This window comes from Nycticebus coucang, chromosome 7 (genome assembly GCF_027406575.1).
Source record: "Nycticebus coucang isolate mNycCou1 chromosome 7, mNycCou1.pri, whole genome shotgun sequence".
Taxonomy (NCBI): Eukaryota; Metazoa; Chordata; class Mammalia; order Primates; family Lorisidae; genus Nycticebus; species Nycticebus coucang.
Genome location: NC_069786.1, coordinates 61,338,310 through 61,366,150, shown reverse-complemented (window position 1 = coordinate 61,366,150; position 27,841 = coordinate 61,338,310). Strand labels below are relative to the sequence as shown.

General features: G+C 34.8%; 1 protein-coding gene across 2 annotated transcripts in view; it reads left to right on the top strand.

The window, feature by feature from the left end:
• The window catches only part of LOC128590488 (sodium channel protein type 3 subunit alpha), a 111,338-nt gene that overhangs the window by 60,595 nt on the left and 22,902 nt on the right, over positions 1-27,841 (top strand). The window contains exons 13-19 of one of the 2 annotated variants that reach the window (XM_053597809.1): positions 1,556-1,852; positions 2,931-3,063; positions 4,400-4,638; positions 11,437-11,610; positions 12,740-13,096; positions 15,649-16,119; positions 26,779-26,899. In XM_053597809.1, coding sequence (XP_053453784.1) covers positions 1,556-1,852; positions 2,931-3,063; positions 4,400-4,638; positions 11,437-11,610; positions 12,740-13,096; positions 15,649-16,119; positions 26,779-26,899 — 1,792 coding nt within the window. The remainder of the gene's footprint in view (positions 1-1,555; positions 1,853-2,930; positions 3,064-4,399; positions 4,639-11,436; positions 11,611-12,739; positions 13,097-15,648; positions 16,120-26,778; positions 26,900-27,841) is intronic. The other variant, XM_053597808.1, reaches the window with a different exon arrangement.

The window sequence follows — 27,841 nt, the reverse complement described above, 5'->3', positions numbered from 1 at the left end:
AAAATAGCCAGGTGTTGTGGCAGGTGCCTATAGTCCCAGCAACTTGGGAGGCTGAGGCAAGAGAATCACAGGAGTTTGAGGTTGCGGTGAGCTATGACGCCACAGCACTATACCCAAGGGTAACAAAGTGAGACTCTGTCTCAAAAAAAAAAAAAAAAAAAAAAAACAAAGGAAGAAAGGAAGGAAAGATGGAAGGAAGGAAGGAAGGAAGGAGGGAGGGAGGGAGGGAGGGAGGGAGGGGAAGTCCAGGAATGTTTGCTACTAGCATATATGTGTGTGCATATGTGTACTTACGGATGTAGATTACCTTAGCTGTGAAGACAGGTAGAAAAGGGAAGTGAGACCAAGGAGAGGAAGCTGGGAGGAAAGTCATTAATGATGAGGGAAGGAAACAAACAGAAGACTGAATAGAGATGTTTCTAAAGACCATCTGCAAGACTAGAACGAGCACATAATTATTTGTTGTTGCTAGTTTAAAATCCATTCAGAATGTGAAAGTAAGAGCTTCAAGCTATATGATCATTTTCAGGTACTAGAAAACAGTTTACTTGATTTATATAGGAATGTCCGTAATAAAAAAACTTGAATCTCCTAGTTCTTTTTAACGTGATTAAAATGAATTTAGAAGAATAAACATTCTTCTACATCAAATTCTTTGGCGAAGCCATGTTCTATGCCATGCTTTTCAAAGCTTGTGTTAAATTTTCAATAAGACTGGTGATTTAGGTAGCAGCTTAGGAATCTTCTGTGCTATGTTTGCTATGACATATAGTCTCTCAAATGAAGTGAATCACTCGGTGCCATTTGGAAAACTGTTAGCAAATTGAGAAGATAACCTCACAGGTAAGTTTTGTGACTTTAATTCTCATGTGGATAGAGACAAACAGTTCCAGAGAAAGAATAAGCTAATTTCCTGTCAATCCAAGAAAAGAGAATAGAAAAATAATACTTTTAAAAATATCAATTAACCAGAAGTAAAATATTATCTAGAATTTTTTTTTCTTTTTTTTGCGGTTTTTGGCCAGGGCTGGGTTTGAACCCGCCACCTCCGGCATATGGGGCTGGCGCCCTACTCCTTTGAGCCACAGGTATCGCCCATATCTAGAAATTTTTATATTTGAGCCAACACTCTCACTTGAGCCAAAACTTACTGTCCAGGTTACATGCCCTTCAGAGTGCAGCATTGCGAAGCGGAAGCTGTCTGCCAGTTGTTTAACCACCACTTCTACCAAAAGGAATTATTTGTCCCCTCCAACATCTGGTCCCTCCACTGTAGCACTGTGGTAACTCAATCGGCCTAACACTATGAAAGTGAAGATTAAATGAATTGGTTGTGAACCTACTAAATAGCAAACCAGGATTCTTAGTCAGAAAAATACTCTTCGTACTTAAATTTGCTTAATAAAAATATCAAAACGTATGTGTCCTCTAAATACTCGATTACCCGTGTTTAAAAGCAAGATTCTTCTAACCCCAAATTCTGCAATATTGAGACTTTCCTTAAATAACTGTGTCCTCCCTCCCCCAATTCCTTTCTTCCTTGCTTTCTCCTCAGTCTCTGTTGAGTATCCGTGGCTCCCTGTTTTCCCCAAGACGCAATAGCAAAGCAAGCATTTTCAGCTTCAGAGGTCGGGCTAAGGATGTCGGCTCTGAAAATGACTTTGCCGATGATGAGCACAGCACCTTTGAAGACAGCGAAAGCAGGAGAGACTCACTGTTTGTGCCGCACAGACAAGGAGAGCGACGCAACAGTAACGTTAGTCAGGCCAGTATGTCATCCAGGATGGTGCCAGGGCTTCCGGCCAATGGGAAGATGCACAGCACTGTGGATTGCAATGGTGTGGTTTCCTTGGTGGGTGGACCTTCAGCTCTCACGTCACCTTCTGGACAACTTCAGCCAGAGGTGATAGTAGATAACCTAGTTAACGGACGGGTTATACATAACTGGCGCTATACACAAATTTGAAATAAAGCCCGCGCTGTTCAGCCTGATATACCATCATGCTTCCCCAAAATGAAAGCCCTTAAAAAATAATACATGATTAATCAAATGGAAAACAATAGAATCTGGAGAACCAATTGAGAATTGTGTGCAACCATTAGCTTTCAAATGTGTTCGGTAAAAATGGCCCAGTGTGTAGAGTGTGGTATGAAAAACATACCTGCAAGTTCAGTAGACCCATCAATACAAAATAGTGGGCACTCTGACCATTAAACATATATTACAGGTGTATATTTACCCAGAATTCTATAATTATTAATTCATATTCTGAAAACTTCATGTTCTTGAAATTAAATATTATTAACAACCAATTTATTGATAATGGACAGTTTCATACAACTGTCAATATTTGCAGTGCTATTTTAAAATGACTCTAAAATGTGTTGATTTCTTATAGGGTGGCATGCCAGAATTGATTCAAGAAATCTCAGGAAAGCACACACATTTCATTGTACATCTGTGTTTGTGCATGAAAAAAATGGCCCATATTTGTCAATATTGTCAGGATAGCCTCAATGAAAATAATTCAGTCTTGAGACTATATAATCATAGTATTTATCTGGGGGGAAGAAGAATCTAATGTTGGTCATTGATAAAAGCTGAAAAAATAATTTTTATTTGAATGAAAAAAACAATAAATCACGTTAGCTTGTTTATGAAAACATTTCCTGAAAATTCTGACAAGTTAGCTAAAATATTTTATTAACATAATTGGGTTATTCAATTGTATCCAATTGGTGAATTCTTCTTAAAGAGTACTTGTGATAACCTTTTTAAAAAGTGTAAGTTTATAACTTAACAAAAATTCAACATTTTATTGTTACTTGGAATAATTGCATGTAGCATGATTTTCCAAAGAAATGCTATGTGGTGGTGTTGTGTTATTGATTGAAAGGGGTGGTTTGAGCTATCAGTATTTGGTTTGCAGGGTACCACCACTGAAACAGATATCAGAAAGAGAAGGCTAAGTTCTTACCAGATTTCAATGGAGATGCTGGAGGATTCCTCTGGAAGGCAAAGAGCCATGAGCATAGCCAGCATTCTGACCAACACCATGGAGGGTAAGAAGCAGGCTACGGTGTAGTCAACTTCCTATGGCACTGTGCTTTGTGGAACTATTCCGTCATCTCACAGAATTAGTGAAGATTAGAACTACCTAAGAACTGTATAATCAGTATAATAAGGCCTAAGTATGCAATATATAAAGTATATTACTATCACATGGATTACAAAAACTAATACTGGACTTACTTCTTTTTGACTTGGATCTTTTTCTTGTTTGCAGAGTGATATTTCACCACTTGACATTTTATCAGTAAGGATTTACATCACCCAGGTGCAAATAGAATATACACTTCCCCCTTTTTATGTCTTGATATACAGAAGGACAAGGAAACATTTCTTTGGGGCCTTAGTCTATTTTCCAGAAATAGAAATGTTGGTGGAGTGGGGTTAGACTATGGCCATGAAGGAGTTGGACAAATCAAAACCTGTGCTCCACCCCAACAAAGACCCTAAGAAAAGCTCTCTCCTCCATTTTCTACATCCACAGAAGCCATTGCATTGCTCCAAAGGACCCCTGACCTAAATGCTTGTTGATTTCAACACAAAGGAATAGGCATCAACTATCACCTCATTGTCCATATGTTAAACAGTCCCTATTTGTCAACATATTACATTAGTATTGCAATTTTGTAAGTTAATTATATGTCAATCCTAATATATGTTCTTTAGACTCATTAGTTACATTTTATATGTTCTATTGGTGTATTGGGCATCCAAATAGTCACATAATAATGATTTTATAACAGGCTTCGCTCATTAAAATTTTTAGTAATGTTTTTATGTATGAGGCTAAAATTCTAAAAGATATGAGTGAACCACAGAAGTAGATTTGGGTCTGAATCTATATTTAAAAAGAAGGACATACCACATTCTCAGCACATGCAAAATCAATGTTGATGTGTAAACAATCAGAAGAGAAAATGGCTCACACATTAATAAGGATCACGGCTTTGGGCAGTGTTCGTACTTTCAGAAGAAACAATAATTATTAAATAAATTTAATAGTGCTATAATGTTGATTTTAAAAATCTATTTTGAGAAAAGGAATATAGCAATTTAATCCATCATAACCTAGTTATTTTGAGGCAGGGGTTAAATTCAAAGTGTTTATTTGCTGTATTTAAAAGGGAAAAAAATCAATCTAAATAACATTTTTAATGAGTATTTTCTGCAAATATTTAATGGAATTGTCATCTCAAATGTGTTAAGATGATAATATGAATGTCTGTTCCCAAGTATAAGCATCCGTTTTACCGAATAATGTATAATCTACTAGCAACAATAATTCATTTTATTGTTGTTTACTACTATTCCTCTTTATTGTTCCCCTAGAACTTGAAGAATCTAGACAGAAATGTCCACCATGCTGGTATAGATTTGCCAATGTGTTCTTGATCTGGGACTGCTGTGATGCATGGTTAAAAGTAAAACATCTTGTGAATTTAATTGTTATGGATCCATTTGTTGATCTTGCCATCACTATTTGCATTGTTTTAAATACCCTCTTTATGGCCATGGAGCACTACCCCATGACTGAGCAATTCAGTAGTGTATTGACTGTAGGAAACCTGGTAAGTTCATTTGAAGTTTACTTCTTTCCTTTGGCAGGGGTGGGAAAGAGAGAACAAAGGAGAAAGTCCATTTTTACTGTTTTGAACCCCCAAATTATATTATCTTTCTTCATAGGAAGACATATCTAAAGGAATATTACAGAGAATTTTAGCATGATAATCTAAAATTCAACAGAGTGCTAATTGCCTAGGCCAACATCCGTGTTAATTGATCGTGGTGTCGTCTTGTTGTAAACGCCTCAAAATCTTTACAGTTCTTTTTTGTTGGGATGCAGGTGCAGGGCAACCCTGTGATCTAATCTTGGCTCCACAAACATGTAGTTTTAACCTCCACAGCTTCTAAAGGAATCATGTCCATTGAAGTGACCACTCAAGGATTGATTTATATTAACAAAAGGGCATAGTTATGTTTCAGAGATATTCATAGAAGAGAAGAAATAGCTGGTAGAAATGCTTTGGTAATTTAGCCAAACTTTTGGTTCCAATTACCTAAGCATACATCTGTGTCTGCGTGTGCCAATTTACATTTCCTTCTAAATCTATATGAAAAATCAAAATACATAAGCAAGTATTACAGAGTCTTTTAAAAAGACCTTTCTGTTTACCAACTCACACAAACTGGGGACAAGGAGGAGTGGGAAGACTGACTCATGATATGGAAGAAAAGCAAAGACTCGCAGACCCTGTAAAGGATGATATCACAGTGGGACTTTAGGGACAGCTTTAATCAAAGGCTTGGATATAGCTCAGAAGTTCACTGCTTCATCTGACCTTAGGTCAGGAAATGTTCAGTCATAGCTTACTTGTTTTACACTTTACAATTTTGCACTGCAAAAAAGACTGGATCTCTTTTTGAGCTCCAGTTCAAAGACTCTCATGACAGGACTTCCTTTGGCGTAATTTGGGTCAGATGCTCACCTCCAGTTTAATCAGTAGTGACAGGGGATTGGGATCATGTGAAAACATGGCTGTCACGAGGAATCATGCAGGTGGAGGAGCAATTGCCAATAAATAATTGAATAAACGTGCACCTCAGTAAGTAACCTCTTCTTTACATTATTTGATTTGGTAGAACACCCACCATATTCTTGAGCTTTTTTTCATCTTGGACACATGTGATATTACTTTTTTTCCTTGATTATTTCTTGATCTTTCTGATCACTCTATCTGCCTCCTTTTTTTTTTGATTTCTCTTCATAAGCCTAATAAGACCATGGTTTTGAGTTAATATTTTTATATACTCATCAATTCTAGAAATTATGCACTCTAATGGTATAAGCTGTGTTGCAGTCCTATATTTTTAACTGCTATAGATCACTGCTCAAGAAGTATTTTAAAGAAAGTTATGTGCACAACTGAAAGGTTGTCTTTCCCACAGTTTATTGAAAGTAAAGTCAATTTAATTTTAGTCTTATATTACGTCTAGGAGTGACCTTCCAGCTTCAAAGAGAGAAATAGTACAGCCATTTTGCCTTACCTTTCCCTTATTTCTCATATACAACTTGTTATGAAAATCTGTTACTTTTTCTCTCAAGTTATCTGTTTTTAAATCCTATAACTACTATTAAACTATTTCTAGTACTGTTCATTCAATATGCTTTCACCTTGCTAAAATATTTCTAGTCTGTACTTGTGGTTCCACATTCTTTTATCTGGTTTCTAAGAATCCTCATCTGATCCCATCTTTCTGATACCATCTTACTGTTCATCTTTCTTAATTGGCCACCATCGGCCCTGTCAGAACAGTCTTGCCACTATACCGCACAAATCCCACACAAATGTTTCTGTGATTACATCTGGGAAACTATTTCTCTACTTACTCTTTCTACACTCCCACTTACAGTATTCTGACTCAGATCACTTCAATCCTTCATATTCTTCAAGGCCCAACTCCAGGCCTCTCTCTTCTAATGTGATACTCACCCCAGGTTGAACATACTTTTCTTAATTCCTAACGCATTTGTGAGCAAAACATAGTTGAATATTAAATATTTGTTATTGTTGAATGATTCTTAGTTTTCAAATCCATTATAAATAATTTAATAACAAAGGCTGTGTCCCATTTTTCTGTTGTCTTTTCCAGTATTTACATGGTGATCACTCAATAAATAACTCACTGGTTATTTTCTACTCAAAGTCTGTTTCAGGTAGCAGACCTGTGAAAGAGCACAGACTTTGGAGTTTGATGGCAATTGCCAATGCTTACTGATGATACGGCCTTTGGCCAAATCTGATGAACAGTTTAAGTCTTTGTTTTCTGTTATTGAAATGGGTATAATAATACTCACCTCTTAGAGTTGTTGTGAAGGTCAAATGAGGTAACGTGAAAACACCTCGCACCGTGCCTGACATCAACAGCATGTGCTCAGTAAACGACTTCCTTCCTTGTATATATGCTATTAACCTCTCAGCCCTTCCTTTGAAATACTGATGGAAAATATTTCTGCTCTAGTTCTTGTATTTTTCCTAGGATATTGGACAGCTAGGGAAGTTGAACAAGGAAAGGAATATTTTGAAAATTTGCCAGAGGAAAGCAGGAAATTGAAATTTTATAGAATTCCAATGTTGAAACAGTTGATTATGGAAGCATAGAATTATTATAGGATGACTGAATGGAAAATCACTAGACTAAAGCACTAAATAGGGGTCCTGGTCTGTGCGTTCAGGCTACATATCTGTGTAGTCCTGGAAAAAATCACTTAAATCTTTGGGTCTGTTTTCTCGACACCCATATAAACAATGAGTGTGTTGAACTATACAACTTTTTATGTCCCTTCAGTCCTAAAATTCTATGGCTTTTTGGGTAGTGACTGAAATAAGGAGGTAGGAAATTGGGTTGGGAGATTGAGGCCTAGTAGATTGATTGTGCTGAAACCATTGATAAATTCGGGTTAGTGTGGGGAAACAAGGCTTATCCCAGCAGGCTTTAGTTATCTATTTGTAACCCTAAGAATGAAAGGATATGTAAACTGACTCCATTAGTTGAAACCTCCTCCCTACATAATTAATAATAACATCTTATACCAATAAATCACTGCATAGTTTGCAAGGTAATTTCTCATATATCTTATTTTATATCTATAATAATTATGTATGTTTATACATACGAAAATAGCGTGTGTGATATATGCAGAGAGAGTGTATGAGAAAGATGTGAAAGAGAAAGAGAATTTTTTATATAGCAGCCACTTAGCTGACTTAGGACTATGTTATACACCATAGATGGTGGCACATCATACTTGGTAGGAGTTTTTCATTTGCTCATTAAAATAAATTTAGAATTTCTATGGACTAGTGCATTACTCTTTAAATTGTGGTATATTGCCTTGTGGATGAGGATGTTGAGGTTTTAATTGAACTGATATAAAAGACTATGAAAGAGTTGGGGAATTTTCAGTCTTGACTTCACTCAGTGTGACCCTTTTCATATCCTGTTTCTGCAGTGCATAAAAATTACATCACTTCCCTGTTGATTGGATTGATCAAATTTGAATGTCAAGAGACCTTCAATTGAGCTTCTCTGAGATGCTGTGTGTTTTATGGGGTGTTTTTTGTTTCTCTTTTTTTAACCATGTTAACCATTCGAAAAATATCTTAGAAAGTCAATAATCAAGAAATAGTCTTTTAGACTATTGCAAGAAATAGTCTATCAACCATCATAGGTTAGACAAACTTTTTCATAACAAAAATTCCTAACTAACTTAACAATGCTAAAACTAGACTAAAATGTACTAAAAATAACCCCACTGATTTTTAGGGCCTAAGCTGAAAACATTTAAAGAGATATAGTTGTGATTTTGAATTGCAAACTGTAATTAAGATGTTATTTTTAAAGAGAAGTTTTATGGTGAGATTACATTTTAGATGAGTATAAGTTTAGAGAACAGATTTTTAAATGCAGGATATCTGCTCATTTCAGAGGAACTAAAAAGATCATCTTATAACTTTCTGCAGAAGGAGATATTTGTAGGTCTAACCTGGATGGTTTCTAGCTCATTTTAAACAATATATTTCTATCATCAGAGAGCCTATTTCAAATAAAAGCTACTGGTAAAAAGTTTTATATATGAAATAAATTTTTTATAAGTTAGAACTCATTTTACATTTACCAGGGAAAAGTCAGTATTTGAAAAAAAAACTCCACGGTGAGTTATTCCATAAAATGAAAAATTATTTTCCAATATGCACTTCACTATATATCTGGATTTTCGTGTTCTACTAGTCTTGCCTAAAATATATTTTATTTCTGTGTGAGTGAATGGATGACTAACTGCAGTCAAGCTATTTTTTCTGGGATGAGTATTTCCCTTATATCTTTCTGTGATTGGAAAAATGAAGTGTTAGCTGCATTTATACCTTTGTAAGTATAGAAATCAAAATCTGTACAATTTGACTTTGCTATACAACTCAGCCTCAGTTACTGATGTCGTTATTTACCATTTATGTCTGTAAACCATATAACATGAACAAGTCATTAATCTGGAGAAAAAGACATTTCTTCTAATGAATATAATGTTTTAGGAAAACAAATAATTTTAATACTGTTGTTTTGGCAGAATTTCTTCTAAGTAAAGGCTAATTTGTTATGGTACAGGCTTGACTTTACAGTTATAAAATGGAGGTTTTACTTGTAGTGTAGTAAGAGAATTGCTTCGAAAGACTTTCTATAAGAGTAATAGCATTCCTCTTCATTTCCTCGAGTCTCTTAGCCTGTGGTTTGAGTTAAAAAAAAAAAAATACTGTGTTTGTTTCATTGTTTTCCTCCTTATTGTCAAGTACACATTTATCTAGCCACTCAAATGATTTATTACTCTTAATTACAAGTATATGCATACTGTGAATGTTCTCCTGCTGGCTTCAATTAAATCTGCAGTGCCTTTTTCTGTTAATGCATTAAACTTAATTTTGAGGCATGTATCCAGTGGTCATTATTATAAACCATTTGTGGCAACTCACTCTTGTTTAAGGAATGCTTATGAAATTATATTTTAATTGATGGCATTCCCCATAATAAGCACAAAATTGAGAGCACAATATGGCTTTTACTAAATTTCAAGTTATGTTTAATAGCTTTTAATAATATGTAGATTTTTTTAATGATGCATAGTATTCCATAGTATACATATACCATAATTTATTAATCCACTCATGGGTCGATGGACTCTTAGGCTTCTTCCATGACTTGGCAATTATGAATTGAGCTGCAATGAACAATCTGGGGCAAATATCTTCATTGCCAAATGATTTTTGGTCTTTTGGATATACACCTAGTAGAGGAATTGCAGGATCAAACGGCAGGTGTACATTTAGATCCCTGAGTATTCTCCAAACTTCCTTCCAAATGCATCCCTGTGGCTCAAAGGGGTAGGGTGCCGGTCTCGTATATCAGAGGTGGTGGGTTCAAACCCAGCCCCGGCCAAAAACTGCAAAAAATAAAATAAAATAAAATAAATGGAGACTTTACTTCTTTATATGTTTACATGGAGCTGGAAAATATTCTTCTTAGTAAAGTATCTCAGGGATGGAAAAAAAGATATCCAATGTACTCAGTACTACCCCGTTTCCCTGAAAATAAGACATCCTCCGAAAATAAGACCTACTTACAGGAAGGATAAGATGTCCCCTGAAAATAAGACCTAGCGCATCTTTGGGAGCACACCTTAATATAAGACACTGTCTTATTTTCGGGGAAACAGGGTACTATGAAACCAATTTATAATCACTCACACTTTCATATGAAAGATGAATCACAACTATAGCCTAGGAAAAAGGAGGGAAGAAGAGGAGAAGGGGAAGGGAGTGGGGTGGGTCAATAGAGGGAGGGTTAATAGGGGGACCACACTTATGGAGCATATTGCAAGTACAAGTTGGATCTATCATGTGTAGAACACAAATGTCTTAACACTGTAATTGGATAAATGAGGTGAAGGCTATGTTAATTAGTAGGATGTAAGCACTCCAATTTGTATAAATAATCAACACATTGAATCCCATAATGGCATAAATGTATTCATTATCTATGTACAAATAACTTAGTAAAAAACATTTCAAAAAATAAAAAGGGAGTGAAAATTATAAATCATTTTGAAAATACAACACTGAGACTATTACCAATTAAAATTATGGGATGTATCCAAAGCTTTACTCAGCAATAAAAGCATAACTTTGCTTGTTTTATAAAAGTATAAAATTAAATAATTAAATGTTAACGTCAAAATTTAGAAAAACATTTCAAAAAAATAGGACAACTTTAGCAAAAAATCAGGAATCAGTAAGGAACCAGAAATCATAAAAAATAAGAAATAAGTAAAACAAATTATTTGCCTTGAGAAAAAAAAATGTATAAAATTTTAGCTAATCAAACAGAGCTTACAAGATTACACATTTCAGAAATAAATAAAATTGTAACTATCTTTACAAAAAAAAAATGTAGATTTATCCCTGATGCAATCATATACAAAAAATATATTTGGTTGTGATTATGGCGGAGGAATAATATACCAGAAAGGGCAAGAATTTAGCAGCTATTATTCTGTATCAGAGGTAAAACATAGACAATGAAATGTCTTAAAATTAGTCCTTTTCCTGAAAATCCAGCAGATTCATTAAATAAGCCAAATCCACTTAACAAAATACTTTCCTGGGGGGAAATATGCTAAACTTGAATTGATTTGTCACATTTTGTGACTTTAAATTTTAGATGTTTTTTTCGTGACTGTTTAATATTCTTTATAAATTCTTGCAGCACTGAAGTTTTTCAGTGGTTTTCAAGGAGTACTGATCTCTATTTTATTTTAGGTCTTCACTGGGATCTTCACAGCAGAAATGGTTCTCAAGATCATTGCTATGGATCCCTACTACTATTTCCAAGAGGGCTGGAATATCTTTGATGGAATTATTGTCAGCCTAAGTTTAATGGAGCTTGGTTTATCAAATGTGGAAGGATTGTCTGTGCTGCGATCATTCAGACTGGTATCAGCCATGGCTATGTTAATGTCCTGTCTCTCACCGACCTAACATTTATTTTTGAAATTGAACAAATGTATATTATATTATTAATAATTTTAATGATATTTTAAATTTACGTCAATCTGTGATAGCCTAAGAAAATATATAAACATTCTCTTTAGAGCTAAATTTTCTAGGAATGATAGAAGTGTTGAAATCATTTTCTAAGAATGATGAAAAGATTAAGACGTCTTATTATGATTAAATAGCTAAGTACATTAAAAAACACACATGTACTTTGTAAAATTATATTTTCAATTTATGAAATTTATTTTGGCCTTATAGTCTATTAAGAAATGCAAATAAAAACTTAGGCTCCAGTTAATTTTAGCTTTTTATTAATCCTGTTTATATTAGTTTTGACTACTTTAAAGCAATATGTGGAAAATTATTTAACATTAATAGCATCTTAAACAATTGTATAACAAATTTTTGAAATTTTAGAAAAAAATTTATTTTAAAGTATATAAAATATTATTGGAAATCAAGTAAAATGTATTTTTTTCAAATTGAAGGGAAGACTTTCTATACGTTTTTGTGTCAAATTAGATTATTTTACTTTCATTTTATAATGGCCCATTATAAACATATCATTGATGCTTTTAATATTTTTTTACTCTGTAAAATAGAATCTGAAGTGACATTATTTGCTAAATTTAAAAATGTCTCCAATCAAAATATTAATTTGTTTTCATGAGTATATCTTTTGGTGAACTAGTATGTTTTATTTATTATTTCTAAAATTTTTTTTTTTTTTTTTTTTTTTTTTCAGTTTTTGGCCAGGACTGGGTTTGAACCCGCCACCTCTGGCATATGGGGCCAGGGCCCTACTCCTTTGAGCCACAGGGGCTGCCTATTTCTAAAATTTTTACCATTTTTATTTTTGCATTTTAACAGTGTTATGATCTGATTTGCAATTTCAATATTATTAACACTACCATTTTTGTGTTTGAAACTGAATTAGTTTAGTATATTCGGGGTTTTTACATTCCTTTTCTTTGGCTGTGTTTCTACAACATGTCATAGTAATAATATCTAATTTCTAAAATTATATCATGATTACTACTAAGAATATCTTTCCAATTGATTACAGCTTCGGGTTTTCAAGTTGGCAAAATCCTGGCCTACACTAAATATGCTAATTAAGATCATTGGTAACTCGGTGGGGGCTCTGGGAAACCTCACGCTGGTGTTGGCCATCATCGTCTTCATTTTTGCCGTGGTCGGCATGCAGCTCTTTGGTAAGAGCTACAAAGAATGTGTCTGCAAAATCTCCAGTGACTGTGAGCTCCCGCGTTGGCACATGAACGACTTCTTCCACTCTTTCCTGATTGTGTTCCGCGTGCTGTGTGGAGAGTGGATAGAGACCATGTGGGACTGCATGGAGGTCGCTGGCCAAACCATGTGCCTTATTGTTTTCATGTTGGTCATGGTCATTGGAAACCTAGTGGTATGTATGTATTACAGATGCTCGTAAATTAGAATGAGATCAGACGGTAGCTAGGAAGCAGCCTGATGAATATCTCTGAGCATGAGCAAGTTGCTTCACTTCTCTGATCCTCAGGTTCCTCATTGATGACACTGGAATGAATGACAAAACTGAAATCCTGTGGTTGATGTTAGGGTTAAATGAGGTGACTCTCTGAATGCTTGGTGGACATAAATATGAGATTTTCCTTTTTTTTCTTCTTCAAAGAAAATATGTTTTTATCACCAAGACTAACTTTGTCCTCATATTGTTTTTATAAGATAATGATCTCTACCAAATCAAAAGGTAACTGTTTTATATGAAAATTGGTCTTTACATGTTCATAGTTCATACTGGCTCACTTACTCAGAGGTGGCATAGATTGCATACTACCAAATTTTGAAGACAAATTTCAATGAAATAAAGCATTATATTTTAACTATGTATTGTAATTATCCAAGTAACTTTGAAGAGTACTAAATATTTTCTTCCCTGAATTTTTACTATTAAAGGAAAATACATTATTACAGTTCAAATTATTTATATTTGTGGAAACTGTCCATATTTAAAAGACTTAACTTTTAATTGTGATTTAAAAACACTAACGGAGGGTGGTGCCTGTAGCTCAGTGGGTAGGGCGTCGGCTACATACACTGAAGCTGGCAGGTTCGAACCCAGCCAGGGCCAGGTAAAATCAACAATGACAACTGCAACTAAAAAATAGCTGGGCATTGTGGCGGACACCTGTTGTCCCAGCTACCAGGAAGGCTGAGGCAAGAGAATGGCTTAACCCCAAGAGTTTGAGGTTGCTATGAGCTGTGACACCATGGCACTCTACCAAGGGTGACATAGTGAGAGACTCTGTCTCAAAAAAACAAACAACCCCCCCCACCACCACCACTAATGTAAAGGCATAATTTGTATATTTCTGTGTGTGGGAGGGGTTTGTTTGTTTTTGAGACAGAATCTCACTCTATTATCCCGGGTAGAGTGCAGTGTCATCATTACAGCTCACAGCAACCTCTGACTCCTGGGCTCAAGCCACCCTGTTGCCTCAGCCTTCTAAGTATCGATAGACATGCATGAGCATGCCTGGCTAATTTTTTCTATTTTAGGTACAGATGGGGTATTGCTCTTGTTCAAGCTTCTCTTTTTTTTTTGAGACAGAGTCTCAAGCTGTTGCCCTCGGTAGAGTGCTGTGGCATCACAGCTCACAGCAACCTCAAACTCTTGGGCTTAAGCGATTCTCTTGCCTCAGCCTCCCAAGTAGCTGGGACTACAGGCACCTGCCACAAAGTCTGGCTTTTGGGGAGGGGGAGTTGTAGTTGTTATTGTTGTTTGGCAGGCCCAGGCTGGATTTGAACTTGCCAGCTCTGGTGTATATGGCTGGCGCCTTAGCTGCTTGAGCTACAAGTGCGGAGCCATCAGCCTCCTCTTAAACTCCCAAGCTCAAGTGATCCTCCTCCTGTCTCAGCCTCCCAGAGTGCAGCGTTTCAGGTGTACAGGTGATTTGATGCTTCAATTTCTCTGTCGTGTGTAGGGAAAGCATTTCTTTATGCCATCATTCTGGGCCTTCCCTTTCAGGGGCGCATTCCAAGAGAAATTGCTCAAAAGAATGCTAGTGCGATACCCATGAACATGCAGTATTTTTTCCAGGATAGTAAATTGGGCAGTTCTAGAGTTTGAAAAAAATGTGACACACAAATAAGGAAACAAACTGGGGGTTTTCACTTGCACATATCTTCCTGTCAAGTAACATAACCTGAAGCTCAGTAACTACCTTTCAAGCTAAAAATATTATTACAAATAAATTTTCTTTTACCTCAGAAGCAATGAATTACTTATGAATTAATCATAATTTATCAGTTAATTGGGTACTTTTATCACATATCCGAAAAAAGTTTTAAGATTTCCTCATGTTTTTCCACAAAATAAAAGAAAGAGAAAAGCAACTTACATTATACGGGTCTAGCCTAAACCCTAGAATAATTTTAGATTTTTCTCCATCTGTTGAGCTATTTGAACACATAAATTCCCAAGTGTATTTGATGTTAAATGTGTTAAATCTTATATAATTTGCATTAAGGAACTTCTGCTGTGATAAAAGTTTATGGCTATTGGACCAGAGGAATTTATATTTCAAGTATGTTACTTTTGCACTTTTCATTAGACAGTAATGATAAATGAATTCATTATTTACACAGGAAGGTAGAAATTCCCTAGACAAACTGACAAGAGGAAGTAAAATAATTAAGATGATATCTCTTTTTTTCTCATTGGCAAAACCATAAAGTTGGGGTTTTGGCTTATCACTGGTTTTAAAACTTAGAAGCATCTTTTCTTGTTTTACCATTTTGCCCTTTGAATAGGATATCAGGTCCTTTAAATCGTGTGTGATTGATACATATTGTCTGAAATACAGTAAGCACTCAGGAGGCATGCTTGAAGTAATTTTAGCACAGATCCATGAGTTCCCCGTGTAGGTTGTTATTTTAATGTGTATTTCCATATTAATACACTTATTTTCCTTTTAGGTTCTGAACCTCTTTCTGGCCTTATTGTTGAGTTCATTTAGCTCAGACAACCTTGCTGCTACTGACGATGATAACGAAATGAACAATCTCCAGATTGCCGTAGGAAGAATGCAAAAGGGAATCGATTATGTGAAAAATAAGATGCGGGAGTGTTTCCAAAGAGCCTTTTTTAGAAAGCCAAAAGTTATAGAAATCCATGAAGGCAACAAAATAGATAGCTGCATGTCCAACAATACTGGAATTGAAATAAGCAAAGAACTTAACTATCTTAAAGATGGGAATGGAACCACCAGTGGTGTAGGTACTGGAAGCAGTGTTGAAAAATATGTAATTGATGAAAATGATTATATGTCATTCATAAACAACCCCAGCCTCACTGTAACAGTGCCAATTGCTGTTGGGGAGTCTGACTTTGAAAACTTAAATACTGAGGAGTTCAGCAGTGAGTCAGAGCTAGAAGAAAGCAAAGAGGTAAGAATGCTTTTAAAGTTTTTGTTGTATTTCATGCAGTAACTATACACTATGGTCATTTAGTATTTTTATGTGTTTATATGCATTATTAAAAAGTAATATTGAAAGTCATACATAGTGATGTTGGGAAATCATGAGATACTCTTTAGGGGGAGATCTGTTTACAGAAATTCCAACTTTCTACAGAAAAATATTGTTCTGAACAATTAATACATTCGTTTTCTTGCTAGTTTGAAAACATGTGGTTAAAAAATGTGGCCTTCAAAAAATCATATTTAATGCATTCTACTAAACTACTGAACGACATTATGTTCTTTTGAAAAATCAATGAACTGTATTTTATTCGTCCCTCTGAAAATGTCACCTCCTTATTGTCCACAATATGTTAGGTTTTGCTATGATCTTTTTAATGTTTTAATGGGACAGTTTCATATAGTTTCCGTTAACCTTTGAAAGTTGTATTCACTATGACAGAGTGTTTCATTTATGAAAGTGTTTTACGTATTAGGAACGTACAAGTAGTACTGATTACATTTTGCCCAGTCAAGGATGAGCTAGTCCATAAAGTCTTCCAGATTAACTTGAAAATACTAAAGTACTTGGAAAAGCTCCACTTGAGGGCTATAATTACACTGTAGATGGAAAACCTGCCCTTACTAGTTGTTTAAATTAGAAAAAGAAAGAAAGAAAAAAATAAGGAAGGAAGGAAAAGAAGCTGTTCCTCCTATATGATTAGAATTCATAAGGTTCCATAATAGTGGCTTAAAGGTATTAATTTTTCGATTCTGTGTTGTGGAGAACAAGAATAAAATGTTTTACTATTATTTCTGTATGGACTTTTAATATGCTAGTGGGAAGAAAGTCTGGCACAGATGGAATTATAAAAGATATGTTTTAGCCTGAGGGTACATTGTCAATACCATGGGAATCAGACCAGTAATGGCTGATTTTGTGAGCATATCTTGGAACTTTCTATTTTTTAAGAACTGTACCAACATTTGATCTGAAATCCTTATAGCTGACAATGTTATTACATATAGCTTCCTGATTTTGAAAGCACTTCAGAGTTGCTGAAATATAATAGTAAAATGGAAAATATCTTGAAAAAGACAAAAAATACACGTGAAATGAGGTAGTAAGATTCTTACTCTGAATTCCACTCAAAGTGTGCTTCCTGAGTTCAATTCTAATTTATGTTGTTCATTCTGTAAACTTAGAATCACGTCTGATTTTATTTTTTATTACCTGACATAGACTTATTTAAGAAGAAACATCAATTAATTAACAAGCATTTATTGAACCCTTTGTGTGAAGCCACTCTCCTGGGGACTAGGGATAAGAAGGAGTTAAAGCAGAGCTCTATTACATAATTTCCCTTCAGGGAAATCTCAGCATCTTCGAGTAGGGTAACACTAACTTATGAAATCATTAAAAACCTATTAAATCCTGTAGGATGTTATATTTTACCTGTTAAGAAGAGCAAAAGCAATTGCTAAATGGGAAAGACAATATTGAAACAGGCCTCAAAGTTCAGGTCATATATAGATGAACAGAAAACAAGTAACTTACTAAAAGAGAACCAGAACTGAGAGTGAGCTTAGTGGTGAGCGGAGGGAGTGAAACCGATCGGCATGACTCAAGTACCGGTGAAGATAATAGTGGAAAATATATTTGGATGTGTAAGGTTGTCTCGGACTATAAAGCTTTAAATTAAGGCAAAGAGTTTAAATTTGGCTGTATAGTCAGTAAGGACCTGTTGTTGCTCTAAAACAGGGGAAGGCAATAGGAAAGTGATGTCTTGTGAACATTTATTTGATACCAAAGAGTAAAAGAGTTTAGAGTGAAAGATAAGAAAAAGTATCATGGAGAATATGATAGTACCCCTTTGATAGCAATGAGGTGGCAAAATTCTGGTCATTGGAATACGTAACCAGAACTGAGATTAAATGGGACTTTGACAAGGCTGTAGAGAATCTGGGAAATTGGGAAAACGGCAATGCCATTGTCTGAAGTCTTTTTAAAAAGAGTTTTCAAGTTCATGTGGGAAGAGGAGTTCAACTAGAATATACTGAAATAGAAGTAGCATTGCTGGGAAGCAGAGCCTAGCTGAGAGGTCAGGATTTAAAAATGGATTTGATAACACAGATTTCATAATCATAAGATTCCCTGCATATGGAGGAGCTCACGAAAGAAGTAATCATTAAGTGAAAATAAAGGAAGATGAGCAACAAAGTAGCATACATAGCTTGGGGTCAAAAAGAGGTAAATAGGAGGTAAAAAAAAAAAAAAGAAGAAGAAAACTTTAGCTAGATTAATTCTATAGGTTGTATCACATCATGTCTATACAGAGTAAATATCTTAATTTCCTTCTGCCAAATAGTTCATTCCCGGAATACTTCAAAAATTTCATAATATCCACAAACATTTCAAATAACTGCTTAGAAGAATGCTACCTCATGGTCATATCTTTTAAATGGCTTAAACATTATAAATTTGGAAGAATGAGATGTAATTTCTCCCTCATTATCAAGTTCTGCAAAATATTTTGTTGCCTGAACAAAAGTTTCTTTGTGGGTGATTTTTATAACCATCCTGTCCTCCATCAAGCTAATTTTGAATATATGGAATCAACTACAGAATGTAATGAAATTCCTTAAAATGTACAGCAGTTTAGTGGAGGGAATCATCAAATTAAATGTAAAATGATGTATCTTATAAATCTAGAATAAAATTTCAAATTATTTTTCACAGTTTTATTAAATTCAGCAGTAAATTTTTTGTGGATGATTTGGTAAAGTAAGTACCAACCCCTACATACACACACACACACACACACACACGCACACACACAAAATAGAGCAATTCTTATATATGCTCACACACAAGATAAAAAGTAGTCAGTTTTTTAATAAAAGCAAATATCAGAGTGCTCTAGTACTATACAGAGATTTAGATAAATTCTAGCAAAATGCAATTTTGATTGGAAATTTTCAAAAATTGCCAGTATTGAACGCTGGTCACATTTCAGGTGCATATTTATATAGACGGAGCTATTCTTTTTAAATAACTATCACACAAATAAATACGCACATTAAAAAATAACATCTTCATAAAGTGACATTTCGGTTCGTGTTTCTTCATCACAAGTAGCAAAAGAACATTGAGCTCTGCTTTGGAGAGTACAGAGTATCCTTTCTCTTTGCTGATAAAGTGAGCACTCATGTAAGTTAAACCCACAGGAGTTGTATATTTTTCACTGAAAAAACAAATTGCTTGAAATTTCTGTTTTAAAAGGAAGCAGACAATTAATCATTAATTTGGGTGGCATTTCAAAACTGTAGCTACTCAATTCCTTCCATTTATTTTCATGAGAGTGTGTAACTGACTGATGCAGCTAAAGAGAAATGATACCTAGAAATTTTTAGAGACAAAATTGAGAATTTCTATTATTTTATATATTATATAATATATATTATGTGTGTATATTATATCTGGGTATTAGATATCAGTAACATAAGCAGATTAATGTGGAAACAAATGTAAACTTTTGCATGAAAAAATGGAAGAAAATTGAAAGCATGGATTTCAAAATAGTGATATTTTTTATCTTGGCAAAACTTGGAATGATACTAAACTTTAGACAAGCTCTAATGTAGAATTTTGTCTGCTTTTATATTTTAAAAGTTCACATAATCATAATTTCTGAATTTTTTTATAACTATTGATTTTTACAATTGAGTTCTGAAAAGATTATTGGTTTGTGTTCCTAAGTGAAGGATATAAAATAAATGCTATTTGAAGTTGAATTCCAAACACAATCGAGCAATATCATACTATGACCTTCACTGCTTACCATTCTTACTTCTCACAGGGATAAAATCAAGCTGGAGTCATCAAGAATGCAGCTCTGGTGTTTTTTAACCAGCCAGAGGCTCGTGCCACCACTTTTACCCAGGTTACCCAAGCAAGTTGTACATGTACACTTTCTAAATGAATTTTGACTGGCCTGCATGCTACTCAGCTGTTCCTTCCCCTGCCGTGGCAAGGACGTGCTAGATTTGCCCAGCTGCTCTCTGCTAAATCGTGTGACCCATCACAGCATGGTCAGGCGAGATGGGCAGTCCCAACATCACATTTAATTATGCTAATGAGCTTTCTAGTTTAGACTTTCAGTCTTTTAAAATCAGTAATTGTTTGCGCTGTAAGATTTATAATATCTATTTTAAAACATGATAGGAATGTTTAAAGTTCAATATAGTCAAGGACTTAAGAGAGCATGCACTTTTTTTATTTCTCTGCTTTTATTTTAAGACCACACCTTTTGTTGTTGATTCAGCCCTTATAAGTAAATTGTATTACCAAAATATGCCTTGCAGTATTTTTTTGTTTTTTTCTGATAGTTCTACCATTTTCAGTTTATTATTTTCAGATCTGTGAATATAATTTCTAATCTATCCAATTCATGTGGAAGTATCTGCTATCATGTTTTGGGGGAAAGGCTCTATAAAAAGAGTAGGGTATTCATGAGTTTTGGGGCTGAAGGGCCATAGTCTGTATGCGTTTGGGCACCACATATCTTGGATTTTCATGTAGCTTAGGAAACCTAAGTCAAGGGTCTGCAAAACAGTAGTCATCACTGTAAAGCAATTGAAGAAAGTATCATGAGATGGAGTAGAAAATGTTCACTGCATCTTGATCATTAAGTAATTGGTCTAGTGTAGCCACTTTTGATTTGAATTTCCATGATGTACATTAATTTCTTCTTAAATATTCTACCTAAAACTGAGCAGGCAAAAATGAGACTTGGAAAGTTTACTATTTTTTGGTATTAATTATTAACTATAGCTTTATAAAGAGTAAAGGGCATCTCTCAATGTTATTGTAGGTTTATGGGTAGATTGAGCTTTTAGTTTATTTTCTTGACTCAGCTTTCTCCTGTTGATATCATCTCAAGCATAGTGCAGATTCTGGGAGCCAAAGTGGAAAGTTCATAAATATTGGGCAGTTTTTAAGACTTTTGGTGACAAAGTATATCTAATTAGAGTTTGGCATGGTTTAAGTTATACATACTCTTTTAGCTGTAGAAGACAAAAAATTCTGGAATTAAATTAATGAAAAATAGAAAATAATATAGTCCCTGATGATTTATACAGTTTTTTCTTACCACTGACTTTTTTAGTTTAAGGAATAAACATTATTAGCCATTAAAGAAAATCTGATTTATTTTTCTTCACAAGCAGAATAGAATGCCATGGTACCAGCAAATCGTTATTTCTATTATGTTTATGACAAAATTCCCTCCTTTTCAAAATCTTAATGGAAACTTTGAAAGTAGATGCTTGGCTAAGGTTCCCAGCCTGTGCCTTTCTAGACAAAGTGCTGTTCTCCACTTTCAGAATCTGGAAAAGCAGTGAGAGAATGGCTCTAGCTTTCAACTTCTCCATGACACTGCCAGCGTCTTCCAAGTGACATTGAATGCAACGCAGCTCTTTCAGATACACAGACGGGTGTATGAACAGCCATTTTACACCCATCTTAACCTTTCAAGAACTGTGGTGCTTTAGTGTGCCTCTGCTGAGATAAAATCCAATTAAGCCTAGCTCACATGGAGATTTTTGTGTCCCTTCTCAAGCTAAATGGCCTTCCTTTGGCCATCGTGATGCCCTTTTACCCTGCTCTTCAACTACAACATAATTATTTACAGTTTCACATATGATGTTTTGATTAAGGCTATTTTAAATAAAAAGAGCACCAGGATGTTGTACATTTAACATATGGTGGTGGTTTATATTTTTAATTATCAGATAAGTGGTCCAAAAAAAAACAAAAAGGCTATCGGTTTTAGTCTTGTTCTTCCTACCTTGGACAAGCAAACAAATGGCCTCATTATGTGGCCACCTGCTCGTCAAGTAAAATGTTGTAAGTCAAGATATGGATATGCATAGCCAAAAGATCAGACTAAGGCCCTGATAGTATGTCTGACCAAAAGACTTTCCCTCTTTTAGCAAGACAAAAGATCCATAATTTTTTTTTTTAAAAAAATGGCTAGATTTTAAAGGCAATCTGTAATGGCTGAATCTATTATTTTGCCTCTTGAGTCATATGGCAGTTTGTGAGAGTCAAACATTTGATAGCTGATTGAAAATAAATGAAATGTGAGCGCATTTCAGTGGAAGTAGGCCAGTTGCTAACATTCTCTTCTGTCTCTGAAAAATAAATTTTATTATTTAATTGGATAAAAATCCAGACCAATATTCATCATATGGGGCCATGTTATGGGGGAGGGGAAGTGGTCTCCTGACCTTTTGGGTGCTAATTATATCATTTCTCATGTTGAGGTAACCCATTCTTCTGAGTGGTATTTGTAAGTGAACCTCCTTGAAAACTTCAGATTCAGGTACCATGTCTTTGAGAACATGGTTCTTGGATCAACGTGCGGCTTCCACAGCATTGCGCCGGGCTTCTGCTACAGCCAGGCATGTTTTCTGCGGCTGATTTAAGCCTGGAGAATGTTGCATCTTAAAACCTGCTTTCCAGCGTGCATTTGTAGAGCATAAGCCATCATCCCTCTGTAGACTAAGTAATTTCTACAAGGGATGGAAGAATCTAACTTCTAAGTGCCATACAATATTAGAAGGATAGGGAGAAAATAGTACAAGAAAACAAGTTTGAACTTGTACTATGTGTTTTTATATGCAAGCTTTCAAATGTTATGCTTATATTCTCAATGATATTTTTCCAAGTACTTCAGAACAGTATTAATTTTGGTTAGTTAGTATAGTCATCAAGTTTTTTAATATGGTAAATTTTGTTTCAGGTTTCTTTGCTTTTTTTAATATCATTGTAGTATCACAGCTATGGCAATATAAAGAAAGTAAGTTGTTCTTTATATTTATCATTGTTTACTTGCTTTTAAATTTGGAAGTCCTTTTGGTATGGCTATGATAAAATGTCAAAAACTACACTTTACTAGAGTGCGAATGCCGAAGTGTTGAACTTACTTTTAAAATGTTTAGATTATTTCGATTGCATCAGCGTATAGAATTACTATAAATATATGTTATATAAATGTGTAAAATTTCTAATGCTTAAATAGTTTTCCAGGGTGTAAATTAGTGATTTGAAAATATAGCAATAAACTTTTTTATCTATCCAGTGACTAAAGCAAGCCTATCAGGCAAGTGTTCTATGGGTAAGTTGATGTCATTTAATAAGAACGCAATTCACATTTTAATTTTTAAATGTAGGCAAATTCACAACTTTAGAAATATAATATAGTTGATACAATAGCTTCAGAACCTCATAGAATAAAAGGTATTTACTTTCCTATGATAAAAACGTGGCCTGTGGAATTGAAAAATAATGTAGCACCATTTCTGACAAATAATAGTAAATAATGATTAAACTAGATTTTCCATCTTGGGACAGTTGTCTTTATGTCAACCTTCATAGGGAAGGAAGCCTCCCATAAAACACTTTTTAGTAAAATGAACACTAGGTTATCTTACCGTCTAAGCTTTGGTTCACAAGGGTCTCTGGACTTGAAAACACTTTGCTTGTAAGACCCCTTCTGAACATTCCTTGAGATGCTTTCCAAAGCCTAAGGTTAAAAAGCTTGGACAATAGTAAAGCATTCTCCACGTAAATGGGCTCCACTCCTTGGAGAACAGCAGAAAGTAGAGAGGGTTTTTTTTCTTTGTCTGGTTTCAAAAGACCTGTTGTGCCTCATGATGGCAGGGGAAGAGAGCGGAACTAAATGAACACGGTCCCTCTCTACTTTAAGATGTGTAAATGCATAACCTCCATGGCCGTTAGAATATTGAGATTATTTATATGCAGATGTGATAATCACATTCACAAATGGTTTAATCTAAAGACCATACCAAGAACAAAAATATATTCGGAGGTCCAAACTTGGTAAACAATCGATCCAATTGCCATTCAAGTTAGTGACGATTATTACTTATACTGTGAAGGATTGTTTTAAGCAGTATTTTTATTGAAATATAAGACATCTGCAAAATATATGGCAGACAATGATAGTGTAAAAATTAAACATTTTATAATTATATTAACAGTGATAAGATGAGAAGTGAAGGGTGAGTATATTTTTTAAAGTTTTCCAATGGGAAAGTATATATATGTGTCTGTAGGAATGTAGGCATATATACTCATTTAATTTTTCCCCTCATATTTCCTTATTGAATGTCTGCTAATATTTTAGAGAAGCACTTTAGAAATGTGCCTTTATCATTAAATATTATTAAATAATTTCTATTCAATAAAAATGTTCTTTTTTTAATACAATTGGATAAACTTCTATCAGGACTAGAATTGAAATATAAATTAAAATGTAGAGGTGAAATTATCTAAATACAAAAATTCTCTCTATAAGAATAATAGAAAAATTGCTGTGGATGGGGGCTCAGGCCTGTAATCCTAACACTCTGGGAGGCTGAGGCACGAGTTCAAGACCAGCCTGATGAAGAGCAACACCCCGTCTCTAAAAAATAGCTGGGCATGTGGCAGGCACCTGTAGTCCCAGCTATGTAGGAGACTGAGGCAAGAGGATTGCTTGAGCCCAAGAATTTGAGGGTGCTGAGAGCTATGCTGTGAGCCACAGCACCCTACCAAGGGTGACAAAGTGAGACTCTGTCTCAAAAAAAAAAAAATATATATATATATATATATACACATTCAGTCATTCATTTACTCTTATTCACTCTTCATGAACTCAGTGTAACTATTCTCTATTACCTACTTATGATACACTGGATCTTTTAGCATGTGTGTGTGTACCTCGTATATATGTCTTTATATATGTGTATGTACGTAAATATATACATGTATTTGGTAAAAGGAAATAAATATAACAAACTAGATGTTCTGTAAAATTTAGTATGGAGAAATAAAGTAAGAAGGGCTTCACGGAGAAGGTGAACCATGACCTATTTCAGAAGTTATTGAGCTTGGAAGAAACAGGAAGCATTTTATAGTTAACCTCCAAATGACCTGGTTTCTTACTAGTGTTATTTATGCAGTGAATGTTATTACTGTCACTTATCAGAGGTCATGGTGTCCAACCCATTAACTACCAGTGAAACTGGAAGGGAAAAGTTAGTTTCTGAGACCAAACAATTACCCAGGATTTTCTTAGTTATACCGGAAGTTGCTACAATTCTACCCAGAAGTATCTTTCATATGTTCTTTTTCTTAAAGTAATTAAAATATTTTGACTGGAAGAAGAATTAGAATCCTAGGAGAAATGTTTTGGCTTTCTCATCTCTCCAAAATGTAGAGGAATTTAATGGTAAAAATTCTTGTACTATTACTATCCTAAGAACCATGAGTCAAAAATGATGAGCTAGGTTTTCTCTTTAGCATACCTCACACTAGAAGGTACAATATAAAATTATATTTTGACTTAAAGTAATTTTTACAATATATTTAATTAGAGAGGGTCAATATCACCTTCAAAGTAACATCACAGAAAAAATCATCCAGATACTACTATTCTTCAATGAGTTCATCTTATAAATTATTAAATTATATTTGTGTTATGACTTTGACACATCAGGAATTTGAAACAAAATTTCTTCAATGTGACCAATATGAGGGAGTCATTTAGGTCTTTTTAAAAATAACACGTTGACTAGGGCAAAGTGACCCTAACACTTAGCTACTAAAGTTAATGGGGGCTTTGAAACCATTAATCTATCCATGCCCTGTTCTTTCATTCTGAAAACTTTACATCATCCAGTCTGTGCTGTACGTCATGTGTTGGCTTCAATTTTCATAAAACATTGCAGATTCCTAATGTCTTCCCAAGTGATCTCAGAGGACTTATTGGATATTTATTCTTGTAACATTCGAGAGGCTTCTCTAGCCACGTGGCATGTCACAATGATTCATTTAAAGGAAAAATCCACAGCCCGATCACATGTTAAATCCACAGTGTGCTCCTAATGAAAGTCTATACAGATTATGGATAATGCCATTTAAGGAGAAATTTCCATTTCATTTAAAATTCTTTGGCAAGTATTGAACTCAGTCATACAGTTCAAGGGAAAAAAAAAGAGACAGAGAGGGAAAGAGCGAGATCCATCATTTTTCTGCTAGTAAATTAAGAAGAAAATTATGTAAGGCAGTGAAAAATATAGCTCAAAGTTGAACTATAATGACTGTGACTAATGTTAATGTGCTGCTCTTCCTTTCTAAAATTACAGAAACATGGACAGTACTTAGAAACAACTGGTACTACACTTTGCCTCCTAAAAATTTCCATCTGAAGAGGTGGAAATTACAATTTGATCTGATGCATTTTAATATAATTAGTAGCTGTCAGCATACTCCCTTTATCAAGCTATTTTTGCTTTGGCCTGAGTATTAATGTATAAGATTATTTTCATAAACAAAATAGAGATCATAAACAAGTTAATCAGTGTAATCCATACTTTCCAAAATACCTACAATGAATGCTGTCTAACCTTTCTTGTCTGAATCAGATCGGTAGCCACATGAATAGTAGGACTTTAAATATATTCAATTATTCATCAAAATGGTACCATATTTTATCATTTCTCACACTGTAAGTGTTTCCCAATTAATTGAGTAAAAGGGGAGAAAAATTACATCTTTGAAATGGGATTCTGTTTCCAGAAATTAAATGCAACCAGCTCATCTGAAGGAAGCACAGTTGATGTTGCTCCACCCAGAGAAGGTGAACAAGCTGAAATTGAACCCGAGGAAGATCTGAAACCAGAAGCCTGTTTTACTGAAGGTAAAAAGTTCTAAGGTGGTTAAATGTGATCTCCCAGAGTTCTTTACAGAGACCGAACATAGCTCATTTAAGGAAAATATTTGAAGCAGGTGGTGAAGGCGTGTGTATCGTCTTTGTTTCGCTCTTTTCTTTTAAAAGCTAATCTATCTATATTTCTGGATTATACTACCACTGTGACTGTGCCTGGACGATTAAGATGATGTGACATGTCTTGTTTTCTTTTGATCCGCCAGAATGTGAGGAAACTGACCCTATGAGATAAATGGCATTCTGGAATGTCATGTCATTGATATTGCAATCCCTTCAGAACTCATTGGCAATGGTGTAATTTGATTTAGAGATCCTGCACTAATTACATTCATCCCTTACAGTTTCAAATGTGGTTAATCTGTGCCGTGGCCAGAGCTGTTGTGACACGTAGCTGTGTTGCAAGGAGAGTAATAGCTATTCTCACAGCGGCCAGCACTGTCTTGCACACAAATCAATAAATACTTATTAATTCGATGTGATTGCATTTAATCTAATCACTAGCCGTTCAGTGTCAGAACAGGAGAGTGGATGGAAGTTAGAAATAACATGAGAGCTTGGAGGGAGAGGAAAAGGAACAAGAGGCCCTGACTGACAAGATGAGTCATAGGTGTGACTAAGAAAAGCACTGAGGCTGAAAATAAATTAGCTTGGGAAACTGACAGTGCCTGACACCTGGGAAGACAGCAGGACCGTGCATGGAAAGGGAGTAGCAATCCAGGATCACATCAAAGTAGGAATAAACAACACAAACGTAGTTGGCCCCAAACCTAAGTGATGGACCTGGACCCTGTTTCCAGCAGGGGCCTTGAGGTAATGAGATCCTTTCTGGTGTTGAAAGAGGAAACTGTTTTCCCCTAAATAAATGTATGTGAAGTATCTCCTTGAATTCTAAGATGCTTGCCGAGTAGGTAA